At 34.0% G+C, this 17,990-nt stretch overlaps 1 protein-coding gene across 10 annotated transcripts in view; it reads right to left on the bottom strand.

Moving 5' to 3' along the window:
- BIRC6 (baculoviral IAP repeat containing 6) overlaps positions 1-17,990 on the bottom strand; it is a 197,841-nt gene that overhangs the window by 155,795 nt on the left and 24,056 nt on the right. For all 10 annotated transcript variants that reach the window (XR_010384233.1, XM_064494613.1, XM_064494617.1 and 7 more), the window contains exons 3-9: positions 17,282-17,419; positions 11,002-11,195; positions 8,681-8,792; positions 6,959-7,041; positions 6,074-6,296; positions 5,831-5,991; positions 2,283-2,341 (exon numbers count right to left, since the gene is read on the bottom strand). Coding sequence is in view for 9 of the 10 variants with exons in the window: in XM_064494613.1 (XP_064350683.1) it covers positions 2,283-2,341; positions 5,831-5,991; positions 6,074-6,296; positions 6,959-7,041; positions 8,681-8,792; positions 11,002-11,195; positions 17,282-17,419 (970 nt within the window). In the remaining variant the exon portion in view is untranslated. The remainder of the gene's footprint in view (positions 1-2,282; positions 2,342-5,830; positions 5,992-6,073; positions 6,297-6,958; positions 7,042-8,680; positions 8,793-11,001; positions 11,196-17,281; positions 17,420-17,990) is intronic.

The following is a 17,990-nucleotide window of genomic DNA, read 5'->3' on the forward strand; positions in this document are numbered from 1 at the left end:
AATCTACTGGACCACAAAGTAAATTTTTACAGAACAAACCTAAAAACATCCTACAGTATAGTATTCTTCAGATAATCATTTTGGTAAGTCCTTCTCTATTCTGCTTCCTTAGGTAGTGTCAATCCACAGCTCTGCCAGCCAAACTCCAGAGGTTTAATCTAGGCATATTTCTAAAACCATCAAATTTAAATTTGAATCCATCTTCAATCTCCTGCCAAAGATTCTTCCCACTCTTCACAAGAAGTTATATATCCTTAATTCTGATATATGGACCAAACACCAAATTTTTCTCTCTGACATCACTTAGATACTTTGAAAAGTCATAACCTTCAAATGAAAAACAGACAAAAGTCTCTAGGTCTCCATGCACATTTCTGAAACTAAAAATATACTCTACAATTCTTCATATTGTATCATTCAATTTGATGGGAAGCACTCAGTTAGTAAATATAAGTTTTGAATAGCATCTATGATTTATTTTAGATACTTCAGGAAGAGAATACATCTCCCTTTAATATCACAAGCCTCCATAAATTCACCAACAGTCTCTCAACATAAAAGAATTAGCTTAGAAGATACATATTTTACTATTAATTAGTGAACTACTACTACTTAACAAATTCTCAAATGAGTCAATTACAAATTCTGAACTGGAAGGATTTTTTTCTCTTACCCTAGCTACCTTTTAATACTACATAAGGACACCACTCCCAAACCTGAATGAGGTATCCTACAGAGTCAACAAAAACATATGGTAATTTTCTAGATACTGGGAAATGAAGTAAATAAACAGACTCTAAAGGAAATGTGAAAGATCACACAGGCATAAATGAAGGAGATAAAAGAAAAGGGATAAGGAAATAGACCAATATGTAAGTATTATAATTACAAAAATACCTACTGAGAGTCTTAGACCCAGAGGAATGAGCTAAGCTATAACATACAAAGAAAATGTTAGTTAGAATCAAAAAATTTAAGAGTAGTTCAAACTTTAGTTGAACTACTAAAATTTAAACTAAAAAAATTTAGTTCAAACACTTTATTTTACAAAAGAAAAACTGACGCCCAGAGAGTTAGAGTGACTTGACAAGACCCAAGAGTTATATTGTAAAAGAGTTCAAACTCTAATCAGGTCTCCAAATGACCAGTGACCAATGCATTATTCTTTATCAGATTTTTAAAAATTACAGTAGTAGCCCTTTTGTTCACAAAGGGGTAACAAAGTGGAAAAAGACCACACTTCATCAGAGTAAATTTTTTAAGTGCAATTAGTTATTTTTCCTAGAGCTAATTACACATTTGTACATTATTCAGGGCATTTTCCTATATTTGTGTTGATTTTTTTCATTGTTAAGAATAACCTTAAGAGAGGGTTAATCCAAAACCAGTCCAGTATTATGTTTGGTGGCTTTAAAAAAGATTCTACAACAAGTAAGAATTGAGAGCAGTCACTATACTAACTTCTGACATATAACTTCGGACAATGGTATTATGCAAAATCAAGTCTCCTCCAAAGAGATTTAGTAAGTCATATATGTCCTTAGATCATGACATCTGACATTAGAGGACAGCCCGAATTTAATAACGGTCACTTTTTAAAATACTGGCTACTTCCCAGGTACTATGCTTTATATATTTTCATCTTAATCAATCCTCGAAATTCTATTAACAGATGTTAATATCACTAGTTCATATATTAGGAAGTGTAATCAGACTATAATAGTGACAGTTAGGATTTGAATTCTGACATAATAAAACTATTTTGAGATGCCTTGTCTATAATATAACTACATTAAAATATGAGGCATACTCTTTTGACTTAACATTTCATAAGTTAATGATCAAAGCAGCATTTACTTGATTCTTTAATGTCCATGACTCTATACCTTAAAATTTACTCTCTATTCACCTGTTTTCTTCTGGGAATAAGAAATAATTAGTAATTATTGATTTAAATGTTACTTTCATTTAACAACCCATTACACAAATAAGCTGAGCACATTTGGAAGAGTTTAATCTCAATTCCCTGTCCTTTGTGACAAAGATTTAATAAAATTCATCTTAATTTCGTTGGCTCAAATAGGCACTATTTAAATTTTAAATATGGAACTCTATATACATACTACTAATTCAAGATTTCTGATATACAATATTTGAATTTTCTGTGTGTATCTGTGAAAATTTAGAGTTCGCACTAATACAGAATTAACTGGTATTTAGCATTATCCAGAAACAGTACAAATGCAAAGATGTAAAAAACAGAGTAACATTTTTTTACATACCTGTCACAGAATCTGATCTAGAATGCTCTTCACTGTCTGAATCCTCCAGTAAATCATCACTTAAAAGACAAAGTAAAAATTAATTTCCATTTCAAAAAAGGTATATATAAGATGAGACAATAAAGAAAAGGTACAATGTTACAACCACTGTTTTGCATCTCAAACATAAGCATCATAGACAACTACTACAACTAGCTTATTTACTTGATCCTTCAGAGTTGTAAAAATTGTGATTAAATTTCCAAACAGATTTTTTTTAAAAACTAGCTTAAATGATGTAAGTGGACTGAGATCCTAACTGATTAAAAATGCTAAAAATGAATCATTTTAAATCAACAAATAAATGTTTGCCTGAAATAGTTTGGTAATCTCTAAAAATTTATAATACAATTTGTAGGAATTTGAAGACTGAATAGGTATGACTGGGGATAGTTTGGGTAAATAAAAGTGAAAAAAAAGCAGCAGCTAATAAAATCAAGCACAAGTTTCCAGTAGTAAAATCATAACTATTCTGTTCCTGAATTAAGGAAAGTCACCCTAAAACCAAATGGAATAGTTATATAAATGTGTATGTATGTATAAGTTCTCACACAAATATGCATTTAATTTTTGTTTTGGGTTTGGGTTTTTTTGTTTGTTTGTTTTGTTTTTGCTTGTTTGGGAAGTGCTGTTAAGAACTCCTTGACAAGCAGGAAAACTACAACTCCTAACTTAGGAGTCAAGATAACAAGACAATAAATAGCCCTTCTGCTCTTCACTCATGTGCCCAAGAAACTGCCAGGTTCTCCCTCTGCATCCAGCTTTATCCTCACTCTCCATTGTTAGCAGACAAGAAAAAAGATGTAATTACAGATCATTCTAGCACATAGGCCGTGTCTGTAGTAACAACCAGCATATCTACTACAGTTCTGAAATTATGATACTTAACTATGGAAATTAAAAGATGCATTTCGCAGGAAGGAAAAGTAATTTTCCCTTTCTGAGACAATGTATTTTACTTCCATCTGAAATACCTAGGCATTTATGCTATTTTATATGAAATGTAAGCTGGTAATTCCCCTTAATAATGCTTAAGGTAATGTTTGAAATTGAGGTGGAGAGATACTTGCTTAGATATTTTGGACAAAATTTCTGTGTTTTAGTTTTTTTCAAGTGGCAATAATTGACCATAAGTCAATTTTGAGCTATAATTCTAAAAATAACAAAAAGAATGTGAAAAAGATGAGCTGCTTATTAGCCTCAAGCTATTCAAATACTAATTGGCTAGTTTCAGAAAAATAATAAAGAAACCTGGAAAAATAAATCCTAAGATGAAATATTAATGATTGGGAATTATCCAGAATGAAGTCCAAACCAAGAAGACACAATTGGTTTCAAGAGTTTTTGAGGGGGGAGGGTATATAGCTCAGTGGTAGAGTGTGTGCTCAGCATGCACTAGGTCCTGGGTTCAATGCCCTGTCCCTTCATTAAAAAAAAATAAAAATAAATAAAACAAATTACCTTCCCCCCAATGAAAAAAAAAATTTTCAAGGAGTTTTTGCATTAAGAAAAATAGTCGAACATTACCCAGCTATACTGAGACAAAAGATAAAATCTTATAGTAGTATATTTTAAAGTAGGAATTCAGGTATCTTGAAGGTACAAAGAATGTTACCAGATAATCATTTTAGTTAGCAAAAAAAAAGCTTTATTCTGAGTCTTCAAAACAAATCTTTTAAAAAAGATTATTTTGTGACAGAAAAATGCTTCTATTACTACACGATAAAATCATATGATTAAAATAACTGAAATGTACACTTAAAGAATGAATCTTATGATGTGTATCTTGTACCACAGAGTAAGAGGCAGTTTTAGCTCATTATAGCCACAACTAACCCAGTAGGAATCCTGCTACCTCCAGGGGAGAGGAACGGCCAAGAAAGGGCTTGAAGCTCCACCTCTTCAGCTTTCTCCTACCATCCCAACACAAAGTAATCATTCTGAATGACTCATTTCACACTTTGTTGGGAGAAAAGGGTCCTTCTACCATATAAAGAGTTTAAGTCTCTTAAAAAAGCAGGTAGAGGGAATTATAGCTCAACTCCAGCACACTAACTCAGATAATACCTGTCCACCAGAAATACTGGATATGCATTTACCAAAAATGAACATTTTACCAAGGTGTGTGTGTGTAAAATCTTAAAACTACATCTCAATTCAATATTTAATCCTCAAATTACAAACTTCCAAGTCAAAGTCATTGTACAGGATATACCAATTTCAGTATCTCCATTAATAATTTTCCACTAATTTCTAAAAAAAATCAGAACTCAAGCATGCTTACTTTCCAGCCCTACTGGCAAATGTAGTCTAACTCAAGACAATGATGGGCCAATTGCTTTCCCATCAAGCTCTCAGAGGGATTTATAATAACTGAGAACAACCACGAAGCTTTAAATCAGTCTGTTCCAGAGCTCAGACCACATGCATTACTGATGCATAATTTGGACATACTATTACCAAGAGGGACTAGACAGAGGTAAACTTCCCATCTGATATGTTGTGAATTTTCCATTAATTTAAATAATGAAATCATTTCCATTAATAAAGCTTTATATTACTTCTTAATGAAAGCGCATGCCACCAAAAAGACTGTGAAGGACAATGATAAATCACTGACTGTGGTGTAACACCAATCACACATCAGTAACACAAGAAGCCCCTGCAAGTGAAATGATATATCTCAGTATACCAGGACATCTGATCACATTTACACAGACTCCGTTTCACACTGCTACCTTCAGAATCTTAAAAGGTGGTAGCTTCTAATGCTTAAGACAAACTGTGTGGTTTATGGAACCCTTTATTACGTCTACATGGGAATACTACAAATATTGCTCTATAATCCTACCCCAGTTCAGAGTTACAACTGCAGAGCTTCTTGGGAGACAAGTAGGTGAGATGGGATTATATTTTGACTCTCCTGCCCTGCATAGATCAAATACAGCCATAGAAATATGAATCTGAAAGAAAAGCTGAATGGAACAGAATCCAGAAGAGCAACTTTACCAAAATCTTTCTTTAGCAATAATTATTGTGCCTCAACTCAATGCTGACTACTGATATGTTTACTGTTTTAAATTATTAGGTCATCTTGCCTAGCTATAGATTGCTTTACTATTCATTACCACTTCTGTATTTTAAGGTGCTAATGAAAAAAGGAAAAATGAACCAAATGATTCAATTACTCTATGAAAAGATTTAGTAGAAGGTGAAATTCTAAGTCTAATCCAAGGATTTCACTTCATTATTTATATTTCATTTCTCAATGGGGTTTCCAATTGACATAGATTTAGAAAATAAAGTATGTTTTATAGACTATGGTGTTTCTGAATGAAATTTTTTTCCCATAATCATATACTTCTTTCAGATTTCTAACTAAACATTTAGTCTCTAATCTCTTGACCTAATAATTTTTTCTGTTTCTTTAATTAGAATTAAGAGAACATACAATTTAGGAAAAGAAAACACTTCCCTTCTATAAATACTATTACAACAAATTTACATACCTGTCTCCTTCCAATTTTGGTATATCTGAGCAACTAGAGGAGTCTTCCAGCCATGTAAAAGTTGGTCTCCTTGATTCAACTGCGGAGCTTGGTTCTCCCGATAGAATAAGCTGTTGTACAATTGCTGGATCATATGCATTAATTTCAAACTTTAAGTGCACCTAAACAAATAAATGAGAAACCTAAATTTACACTGATTTTCTTCTGAACTACTAACCTGTCACTTCAAAATTAAAAACATACCTTCATAAGTTTGGAAACATCCCATATACAGATCTTTCCTCGTTTCGTTGCAGCAGCAAGAAAGTGAGGGCAGCTCCCCGACCCAAAGCAAGATATTCTGTCAGTTCCGTCTGTGCAAGGAAACTGTGCAGGACTTGTTGCAAGAGTGACTGACAATGGCACATTCTGTGTGTGTTCACCTTTCACAAATGGGCAGTTTGGGGAATGTCTCTCATGTTCAGACCTTCACAAAAAATTAAGGTAGGGAAAGTTTACTGAACAACAAATCTGTTAAGTTTATACACTAAAAGAGAAACTATATGATATCTTTTCCTTTTTAAAAAAAAACAATTAGTTGAACTTAAAGTATTCTTTCATTAAAAAGACTCATAAACCAAATCATTCAGTTTTACTGAGATCACTCTAACATGTTAAGCACTCACTTTAATAGCACTGTTCACTTTAAGTGATTACAAATAAAGCCAGTCTCAGATTAAAGTGAGAAATAAATGCTATTGTGTAACAGATAAAATTGTTTAAACTCCTGATAGTTCTTCACATTGGCTTCCCACAGCTCTATATAAATAACTACCTGGTTTCCGTTTAAAATTTTTTATGTTAGGTACATTTTATTTCATTTTATCATAGCCTTCTAGTTTTCAGTCAGAGCCCAGTTCCATTCTTTGGCTCTTCTCCCACGTACAGGTCTTGGGTAGTCAAAGACAGAGATCTTATATGCTAAATGATGTGACAGATCATAGTCAGCACTACCTCACTCTCTTAGGACAAAGGCAAAAACACAGATGGCAAAAAGCAAGAATATTAATATACACAGATTAAAAAAATAAGATTCAAAAGCACATTTATAGAACTTAGCCTATTATACTCAGAAAAATCAAGACTCACCAAGGTTCATCAGTAGGTTCCCAACAAACAAGACATACACTACAAGTAAAACACATGGCTCTATCATCTCCAGATGAGGCAGGCTGCAAATTTATAGACAGAAAAGGTTCATCAATATTAAAATAGATTCTTAATAAAAACTCCTAAATAAGTCCATAATTTTAGGTAAAATTCCATACTGAGAAAAAGAAAATTAGCCTATCCCATCAGGCTCCAACAATATACTGAATCCCCAAATACTTTAAATTTGATGTTTTATTTGAAAAGTTGTGTTTCATCAGCAAATAACCACTAAATCAAATATGGAGGCACACACATACTCAATCTCTGATCTAGCATCTTCTAATATTACTAAAATATTTTAAATAGAATGAAGTATATGAAAGGAAATAGTCTAACAGGTTTATTATTAAAAACTGAATTCCATACTATTAATAAGAAAGGACAAATAAAAAGGACAAGCAAACAATGGAACATAATTCATGTAACATTCTTTAAGTAAGACACATTGGACAAAAATTCCAAAACCTGAACTGAAATATACCTCTGAAAACTAGTATTTTTGAGTACTTACTCTACTTAGCACTTGCTATGTCTACAGGTGTAAATATATTATATATTTTAGAAGTTAAGAATAATCAGCCCCTGTATTAACAGGTGGCAGAATCTAGAAAACCTATGATTTGCTCTCTTTGCAAAGATGAAATACAATGGATAATAGCTCAATGGAAAAAATGTCAAGGCATCACTTCACAGAGACTGTTTTAGGAAATTACACCAAATAAGAAGAAAGAAGGTAAGTTATTAGGAAAAATGGTCCTTATTCAATCCTTAACTTGGGAAAATAATTTCAGTAACTCTAATAATACCTAGTCTCCAAACAAATCTATCTTTAACTGGAAATCAGACAAACTTGGAATAAAATCTTCAAATACATATGGTTTTCTGATTTAATCTTAAGATACTTCAAGAACTAATCACTCTTAAGATTCTTTATAATACTAACTTCAATGTATTCAAAATTTAATTGAATTCTAAAATTAAATAAGCATGCTTTATGTAAACTGACATGTAAGTATTAGACTTCTTAGCTTCTTTAGCAATGGCAAAACTGTGGTGAGCCAGTCTAGACTACTCTGTTGAGTTTCCTTTACCTGTTCTTTTTATGCCTACCTAAACTCATTTTTCTTAACTTCCCTCTACTTTAACTCAGTGAAGCTTTCTATAATATCCCATTCTCATGCCTTTTTGTCACATTCATCTTTACCCTGTACACACTCCTCTTTTCATACATAAAACTATGACTATTTTCCCTGAATAATTATTTCTCTTTCTACATAATTTCTTTATCAGTTCTTCAATATATGTGTATTCAGGTTACACTATACTATCTGCGATGCTGCTTCCATAGTCATCTAGCATATGGGTAATTTGCATCCCAATAAAATTAAACTTTCAAGAGTAACTGTAATGCATTGCTTTTATTGCATTACCCTAATACTTACTACTCTGTTATGAATGCGTAAGTCAAAACTGAAAATAAACACACAACCAGAGAGCACAACTCCCAAAATAAAACAAAACACACATTACATGTATACACACAAGCACATAGCCAAGTTGCATAAAATAATATACATTTCCAAAAAAGTATTAAAATGTTGACAATTTCACTAAAGGCTACAAAGTCATACTGAAAAAAAATTGACAGTCTTTTTTTACCTGATGATAAAATCCAGCTTGAGCCATGGGATCTGGCTGTGCCCATCTATAGCCTACATGAGGCCATGAGGTAAATGTCTCCCTTCTGTTAGCTTCACTATACATCAATGATCTAAAAGTAAATATACTAAATGTAACTGAAGTTAAGCATCAAATTACAGTGACACTTCTAACTAGCACTGGAGAGAAAAATTTATTGGATTATCAACAAAAACTGGGACTGTCTAACGACCAAGGTTAAATCTGTATTTTAAACTAAAAATTCTAAGTTTTAGGAATGTCCCCTGAACAAGAGTTGGGGAAAAGAAATGTTTGATAAGATGGCTACAACTGATAAACAATTCCAGGGGTAGATTAAATTAATCAATGTTGCGAAATCACCAATCAGAGAGCAGAAAATCTGGAAACGTAGAGGCAGAGAAACTTACACTTTCATAATGTGACAAGTTTTACATAAATGGATAAAACCACAACCAAAGGAACAGTGGTTTTATCTCAGCCATACTGAGAAAATATATTCTAGTTTTTTTGTTTTTTTTTTAAGTAGAAAGCAGTTTTCTGTTCCTTCTCCAGAGAAATCCTTTCCCAAGAAACTTATACACTCCAGGAAATTATCAGAAAAAAAAAGGAAATCTTCACGTATGTTTTCTTTAAAATACATTAGCTAGCTGAGAGTGAACCTGTAACAAACTAGAGTACTTTTTTAAAGAAGCCCACCAAAATTAGAAAGTCCAAACAGCTTCAAGTAAGAAAGGACTGATCAACAAAGCTTCCCCTTCCTTACACAAAGTGCAACTGATTTAAAAAAGGACAGAGAAAGAGGTAAAAGTCATCACAAAAAGACCAGAAAAATATTTTTCTTTAAGTTCTTCCCTTAAATTAGAACATGATTTCCTATAATATTGCTAGTGAGCTTTTAGGTATAACTCATAGTTGTGTTCTGACTTCAAAACAAAACAAAAATGTTCGATTAGAAAAGCCTTATCATCTACAGGCTACAGATGTCTTCAGGATCTGTGCCAGTTTCAGAACAGAAAACCTGACCACTTAGTTACATTACCAAACAAAACAGCAATAGCATCCAGTAGACCCTAACTCAAACCTCCGACAAACCTGAGTTCATCAAGGTCCTCATAAGGTTCCTAGATTCATTTTTAATGAAATAAACACCACAGGCTACATCAAAATTAACATTTTGAGGGTGGAAGGTATAGCTCAAGTGGTAGAGTGCATGTTTAGCATGCATGAGGTCTTGGGTTCAATCCCCAGTACCTCCTCCAAAGTAAATAAACCTAATTACCTCTGCCCCTAAAAATAAATAAGTAAAAAATTTTAATTAACATTTTGAGACATTTTAACACCTACAGAAACATTAAAAATCCTATCTAATGAATGAATTTCCTAAAATAAACCATTCATCACAGCTTGCACTGATTTCTTCAGAAACTCTCTTACTGATTGCAAAGAAAACAACTCTGAAATTATAATCTCAAGATGGGCATGGCTCTCGGACAAGAAACGTTTATTGTAAGTTACAATTCGCATCCAAAGAAAATGTGAAAATGTAAAATGCTACGTGGGAAGGCAAATGTGAACTTATCAAAACAGAACTTCAGCACTTTTAATAAAAATTTGGTATTATTTCAAGTAAAATCATTTAAGTTTTTAAATGAATGTATTACTGGCTTTTTAGTTAGTTTTATACAAAGCAGAACCTCGATAAATCGCTACTGAAGAAAATGATGGTTGAGGTATGATTTTCGTAACACACTATTTAAATCCAGGGCAGGCAGCATAAAAATATTAATTCAAAATTGCTCTAATTGTTTAATGCTTTTCATTTTTTTAAGTAGGAAATATTATATGGCTCTTATGTTCAGATTCTGACACAGTCTTTTAATTTACCAAAATTTATGCTGAAGATCAAAAAATTTCATCAAGGCAAAATAATTTTTTTTAATTGAATAGTCAGTTTACAATGTTGTGTCAGTTTCCAAGGCAAAATAATTCTTATACTGAATAATCATAGTATTTGTAAGTTGACTGTGATATTTACTAACCAGGAACAAAGGCGGAATTTTTAAATCAAGTTTTATAATCCCTTTAAATACCTTCCAGGCACCAAAAGAAACTGTTTAATAGCAATTCAAGAAGTATTTACTTCACTTTGGTACTCTGATAGAAATAAAAATCTGAGTGGTTTTCAAAACTATTCTGAAATTTTTTTAAATCACAACCAAATTTTACAGTTATTCTTTGTTAATCCAAAATACTAATCAGTTCAATCTCACTGTTGCATCAGTTTATAAGTAAGGTCATACCTGTCCACAGAACGGCCTGGCCCCACCCCAAGTTCTGGACGTGCACTAGGTAAAAGGTAAGACAATCTGTCCATCACTGAGGACGCCACAGGTAAGGCAGCAACATTTTGATTTATTTTCTTAAGTTCATTCACAATAGCACTGGCAATGGACTTCAAAACATGATGAGGAAGATGAAATGTAACAGTGGCCCACTGAAAGAAAATGGGAGTGTAAGCAAAGGAAAACATACTCAACACTTTTCACCAAAACCATAACTTAAACATTGTAAGAAAAAGAATTATTTACAGTTTCAAGTCAGTTTACTTCATTAATTTATCATTTAAAGCAGAAATCTGCAATTATGTAAAAAATGAAACCTCAACTAATCATCCTGAAAAGAAAGTTTAGAACCGGATGGTAGCACGTCTTTTTACATATCTTATCCACAATTAAGGATCACTAAAATTATCTGTCACTTTTCATATTCCTCCAGCTCATAACACAATGTTAAGCATAAACTAGGCACTCAAATATTCCTATTCATAAAAATATAGTTGTATAATTCATCACTACTGGGTTGCATGAGGATTTACTTTGGATTAGCAGTTTCCTATGTATTTGTTGTTGTCACCATGATATCTAGCAAAAATATCTAAAAGCATAGATCTTGTAGTCACACAGACTTGGATTCCAAGCCCAGCTTCACCATTAACCATGTGATCCTGGTCAGATTAACTTCAGTTTCCTGCTTTTATATTCACATAATGTTCTTATGAAAATTCAAGTAAGGCCTGGTATAGTGGCCGAGAGAGTAAGCATTCAATAAAAGTTAATCACAATTATTCAGTATTAAAATAATTACTTAAAAAGTCAGGCTGCAAAAAAAAATGCTAATTATTATTCTCCAAGAGAAATAAGTCTATAGAGTAATTTCATCTTTATATCCTGTCCCTGCTAGCCTATGAATGGTTTCCATTCTTCCTAATACACTCCAGGCAACCTACTAAATTACTACTTAACCTATATTAATGGAAATACTTGTGGCTAGAAACATGACTTCAATTACGTGAGACAGAGACAGAGACAGACTGACCTTACTTTGTTCCTAGATCTAACCTGTTCATAGATGCAGAGACTCTTGGTTGAAAGGAAGGCTAAATCCTCCTGAAAAAGGATCCTACAATTCCTCAACTATACACTATAAATCACACTCCAAGCCTTCCTCAAAGGCACCTGTGGACATTCACTATAGTCACTGTGCAGGGGAATAGAAAATATTGTGATATCTCAGGCATTACAAGATAATAGCATTGAACTGAACTAAAACATCACTGTGGTCCACTAGTTAAAGTGGGGACTTGTGATGGTGAAACAATTAATGGAATTTTGGCCCAAAGTTGTCACAGTGAACTCTGTGGGTCTCCAGATCTATCTTGTAGTTATTTCTCAAGTTTCCAAATGTACAACTAGAAGAGAAGCAGAATAGGCAATGTAGGAAAAATTCCTACGTTGTTTCTCTAATCCTCTCTGAGGACTATTAAAGTAAGAAAGGCCAAGTGGAAGCCCCTAGAAGTTTCATTTTCTACAAAGCTGCTAAATGAAAGCAATATCAGATCCTAAGAAAATTTCTGAGATCAATGTCATTATACTAGACCTGAAAGATACTGTGATAATCAAACTATCTCACCTCCATTTAACTGGCCTATTTGGCCCATGCAAAACATAAATGGGTCTTGAAGAATGACTGTGCATTGTAAAATCAGGTGATGATTTCAACTGCAGCTGCTTTTCCAGATGAAGTATTTTTACTGAAGCAAATCAACAAATCCCTTAATATTTGGTAGGCAGTTACAATTCTGTCAAATACTATTTTCTATACTAATTTTTAGGACCATCCAAAAGTAGACTGCTTTTATCTGGAAAAAACAATAAATCTGCACAGTCCTACCCGAGGACTGTATCTGATGCTTTTTACCATAACATTGTCTATAGAAATTCTGATCAACCTAATATTCCGCAGATCATCACCTTGGTCTACTATGTAGGCAACATCATACTAACTGGTTCAGATAAGGGGGAAGTAGCAAGAAACTTAAACGTATTAGTAAGAAACATGCAAGCCAGAGAAAATAATCCCCAGAAAAACTCAGGATCCTGCAACCTCTGCGAAATTTCTGGAGGCCCAGTAGTCTAGGCACATCAAGATATTTCCTCCAAGGTAAAAGACAAGTTACTACAACTTGTAAAAGCAAACAATGAAAAAGAGGCACAATGCTTGGTGGGATTAAGTAGATTTTGGACCTGGTGTCCGGTATATTTGAGTATGCTGCTCTAACTCAATTATCAAATAATACATAAGGCACGGAACAACAAGCTCTGTAGCACAACCAGACTGAACGACAATATGCTCTCCCACTTGTACTTGATGAGCATACTCAGTGACACTGTAAGTATCTGCCATAAGTAAAGATGCTGTAACTAAAACTGTTCTCCTTTTGAGTGACAACCCCTGGCTTCTCAGTAGTCCCTGACAGAAATAACTTATCCATGAGATAAATGTCTACACAATCAGAACTGTCCACCACAAACTACATGTTATTTAACACAGCAAATCATACTACTGGGCATAAGGGCTATCCTTCATCAAGTGGCTTTTAAGAGATCAGTCTTGAGAAAGTCCAAAAGGCAATTCAATTTTGAACCACCTGAATAGCAAGTTAGCTCAGATTTCCACTCTTAAAATATCTACTCTTATAATGTCTCTTTTCTCATTCCACATTGTTGGCTTCACAGGGAATTTATGAAGAGATAACTGAGGAAGAAAACCTTTGGCTCTGACATACAGATGGTTCTGCACACTATGTTGATACCATGCCAAAGTTGATGACCATAGTATCACAGTCCCAGTCAGGACAGTGGTGAAGGTGAATCTTCTCAGTGGGCAGGACTTCAACCAGTACATCTGGCTGTTCTCTTTGGATTGAGAGCTGGCCAGAAGTAAAGGTCTTCACTGATTAATGGCCAGTAGCTAATGTTTTGGCTGAATGGTCAGGCATTTGGAAGATTGTTAACAAGGAAGTTAAGGGTAGAAGTCTATGGACAGACCTATCAAAATAAACACAGAGTGTAAAAATATTTGTGAAATACGTGAATGCTTATCAAAAGGCATCCATTCCAGTGGGTACAGCTCAGCGATAGAGTGCATGCTTAGCATGCACAAGGTCCTGGGTTCAATACCCAGTACTTCCATTTAAAAAAAAAAAACCTTCCATCCCAGAGGAAATGGACAGCATGGACAACTTATACACATTATATGAATGTCACTCACCCTTGCTCCATAGCCACTGCAGTCCTTACTCAATGAACCTGTCCTCAAAATGCCACGGCCAGAGATAGAGAGTATGTATAGGCCCAACATGAACTTCCTTTCACTAAGACTAAGCAGGCTAACATCAGGTTAATCTGCCAATGGCAGGTACCAAAGGTGAGCCATCAATATGACACCATTTTCCAGAAGAAGAAGCCAGCTATCTGATTGCAGGTTGATTATATTGGATTCCTTCAGTCATGGATTGGGTGGCAATTTGTCTTCACTGTAATACATAACGTACTTCAGAGGTACATTTATCTGTTCCACCCACAATGCTTCTGCCATAATATTACAATACCTGTGGACTAACAGAATGGCTTATGTACCAACAAGGTATTCCACACAACTATGCTTTTTGCTTCTGACCAAGAAAGCACTTCAAGGAAAAAAAAGGGTGGAAGCAGCAATGGGCTCTTGTCCATGAAACTGACTGTTCCTACTGTGGTATCATACTGAAGGAGCTGAGCTGACAAAAAAGATTCATTTTCATTCATTTCATTTCCCAATCAATTTATTAATTGGGAGAGATGCCTGAAAGGTGGGAGTTCTACCTTACAGGATTTTATATATATATGCTTTGAATCAACAAAAAGTACGTGACACAGCTTCTCCTAGCAAGGTCACTATTATACTTAGTAATCCATTCACAGGTATTTTTTTTCCTAAGCTTTAGGCTCTAGAGGTCTTACATCAAGGAAGGAATGTTCCACCAAGGGTACAACAATGGTTCCATTGAATTAGGTGTTGATACTACTACTCAGTAATTTGGGTTTCCTCTTGTCACTGACTCACCAAGCAAAGGTGGTTATTCTATTGGCTGGTTATGATTTAAAATGACAAACACATGGGGGAATCAGACTGATGCTAAATAACAGAAGCAAGGAGAACTTAATTACAATCCAGGAGAATCTCTAGGGTGCCTCTAAGTCCTTCCACGTCCAGTAGTAAGAGTGAAAGGACAATTACAACTTAACACAGCACCACAGAGGATGTGGATCCTACAAGAGTAAAGACTTGGGTCACTCCATCACATAAAGACACTTGATTAGTTACAGTGCTGGCTGAGGACAAAGGAAATATGGAATAGGTAGGGAGAAGAGGGAGGCTCTAAATATCAAGTATATCCTCTTAACCAGAACTAAGGGATATACAGCTACACAGAGTTTCTTTCTTTATTATATAAATGATAGACGGATATAGATTTAGATAGATACACAGAGACAGACTTATTATTTTATGTAAGAATTTTTGTTTCTAGTTAATTTAGTCTTTAGGTAGCACAGTTCTGTTACTAAACATCTGAGACTATAATTAAATGTTAGGAGTAGTTAATATCACCTAGGCTTAAATAAAATATCTGTTGGAACTTAGAGTCTGTCTGTTCTTGGGATGGGGAGAGAGAATCTTCATTTTGTAAAAAGGAATGGTGCCTCTTGTTAAGCAAAAACATAATACTTTTGCTGTACGAAAGTTTAAACACATATAGACAGTACATATGGAGATGCTGAGTAGCCGAAGGAGTAGACTGTGACAGTTACTAAACCACTGTCTCTCAGGTCCAAACCTACCCTTTATCTCTGTTCCCTGTCATGCTGGAGTTGGGATTCTGTAAACCAGTTTGCCAACCAGTTTCCAGACTGTTAAGTTCTGACAAAAGGAACACAGGATGAAAACTGGAAAGCATGATGAGAGGAGAAAGACTTACTCCTTTATTACTTGTCAATGCTGTCAACATTGTTTTAGCAAAGGACCTGGTAGTAGCAGTTGATTCTTCCTGTCTTCAGAGATTTTTTTGTTTTAGCATTCCTAGAACCAGTCTTAAAAGCTCCCTCAGAGGCATTAACATCAGCAAAGTAGCACCTCTCTTCAGAGATCTGAGTCTCAGTTCCACAAGTTTCAATCTCCAAGCTCCTGAGGTACCTATGGGCAACAGCTCCTCAGAAGTCTGAGTCCCAGACCCACAGGGCATATTCTGTAAGTTTCTAAGTATCTAAGTTCTGAAAATCCTAACCTCTTGTTCCTTCAGACCTAGGTAAGGGTGCTTCCCATAATTATCATCTGTGTATTAACTCAGGGTTTCCTTTTCACTTTTCCAGTTCTTACACACATGTTAAATCAATTCCTTACAATAAATTCTCTCTGTTGTAATGCATAGTATGGCTTCTGTTTTACTAAATAAAATGTCCCATCAATGGAATAAAATCATGGTAAATCTATAAAATAAACTTCAATATAAATATTAGGAAGAATACAGATAATCTATGAGGATTGATATGAAAAGATACTCAAGATACATTCTTCAATGAAAAAAAAAAAAGTATATGGTATAGCCTGAATGTTTGTGTCCCCCACCCCAAAATTCATCTTTGAAATCCTAACCCCAAAAGGGGATAGTATTAGTAGGTAGGGCCTTTGGAAGATACGTAAGTCATGAAGGTGGAGCCTGCTTTATAAAAGGCTCCAGAGGGATCCCTGGCCTTTTCCACCACGTAAAAAGCACAGCAAGAAGGTGCCAGCTATGACCCAGGAAGAAGGACTTACCAAAAGAATACCACTCAGTCGGTGGTATTCTGTTATAGCAACCCAAGCAGACTAAGACATTAATATCACAGTACATAGTATAATTTCAACTGTAGAAGAACTGAGAAGAGGACATTTATAAACATAGAAGTTATTTTTAGAAAAATAGCTTTTACTTTCTACCTTATACCCTTTGGCATAAAAATTTTATATGTACTACATTTATAACTTAGAAAAGATCTTAAAAGAAAAATGCAGAATTAATGAAATATACCTGAGGATTTAATTCAGAGTACCATCTCCCACAGACATCCTAGTCATCAGTGTGGGGAGGACAGAGAAGGGTGAAAGTATAGAGGTGTTCTCTCTATTATAACCTCAAACAAGGTAATTTTTTTACCTTCTTACCTTAGCAACTTTGTGGTTTGCTGCAGTCTCATGAGATGTATTTTTCAAACCATCTTTGAGCTGTGTGATGAACAAATCATAACCCTCCGTGCTAGAAATATCTACCTTTTCTAAACATGCTGATAAGAGCTGTTGTGCCTAAATAAAAGATGATCACAAAAAATTAAACACAACAGAAAATGTTAAATTCAGATCCTTATACAAATATTTTCATTCTGACAGGTACTATACTAAAGCTTGCCTACTTTTTTCAAAACAAACTTAATTAATCTAGATGACTAGATGACTTTAGTGTTATGACACTAAACATGAAATCTAAGTATATATATGTTGGATTTTGGGGGTTTTTTTACAAAAAGCCTTCAAAGAAGGAATGAAATCATTTATACTGCACTTAAAATTCACACATTAATACTTTTCATGTACTAAAAAATGGGAAATATGATATACAGATTTTATTAACTAATCATATCAATCCACCAAATGCAAAACAATTAATAATCAACAACTTGGTATGAAGACAGAAATAATACCTCACTTTATTAGGAAGTATATAGCATTATAATCTTTAATATTCTGAGATGATTTAAAATCTTGATTAATCTGAAAACTGTACTTTCAAATTACATGATATGACCATCAACACATACCAAAGGATTTAAGTTAGAATAGACTTAAAAATTAAGTAATGCATATGTAACACAAGAAA

The sequence above is a fragment of the Camelus dromedarius genome, chromosome 15, assembly GCF_036321535.1.
Source record: "Camelus dromedarius isolate mCamDro1 chromosome 15, mCamDro1.pat, whole genome shotgun sequence".
NCBI classification, from domain to species: domain Eukaryota; kingdom Metazoa; phylum Chordata; class Mammalia; order Artiodactyla; family Camelidae; genus Camelus; species Camelus dromedarius.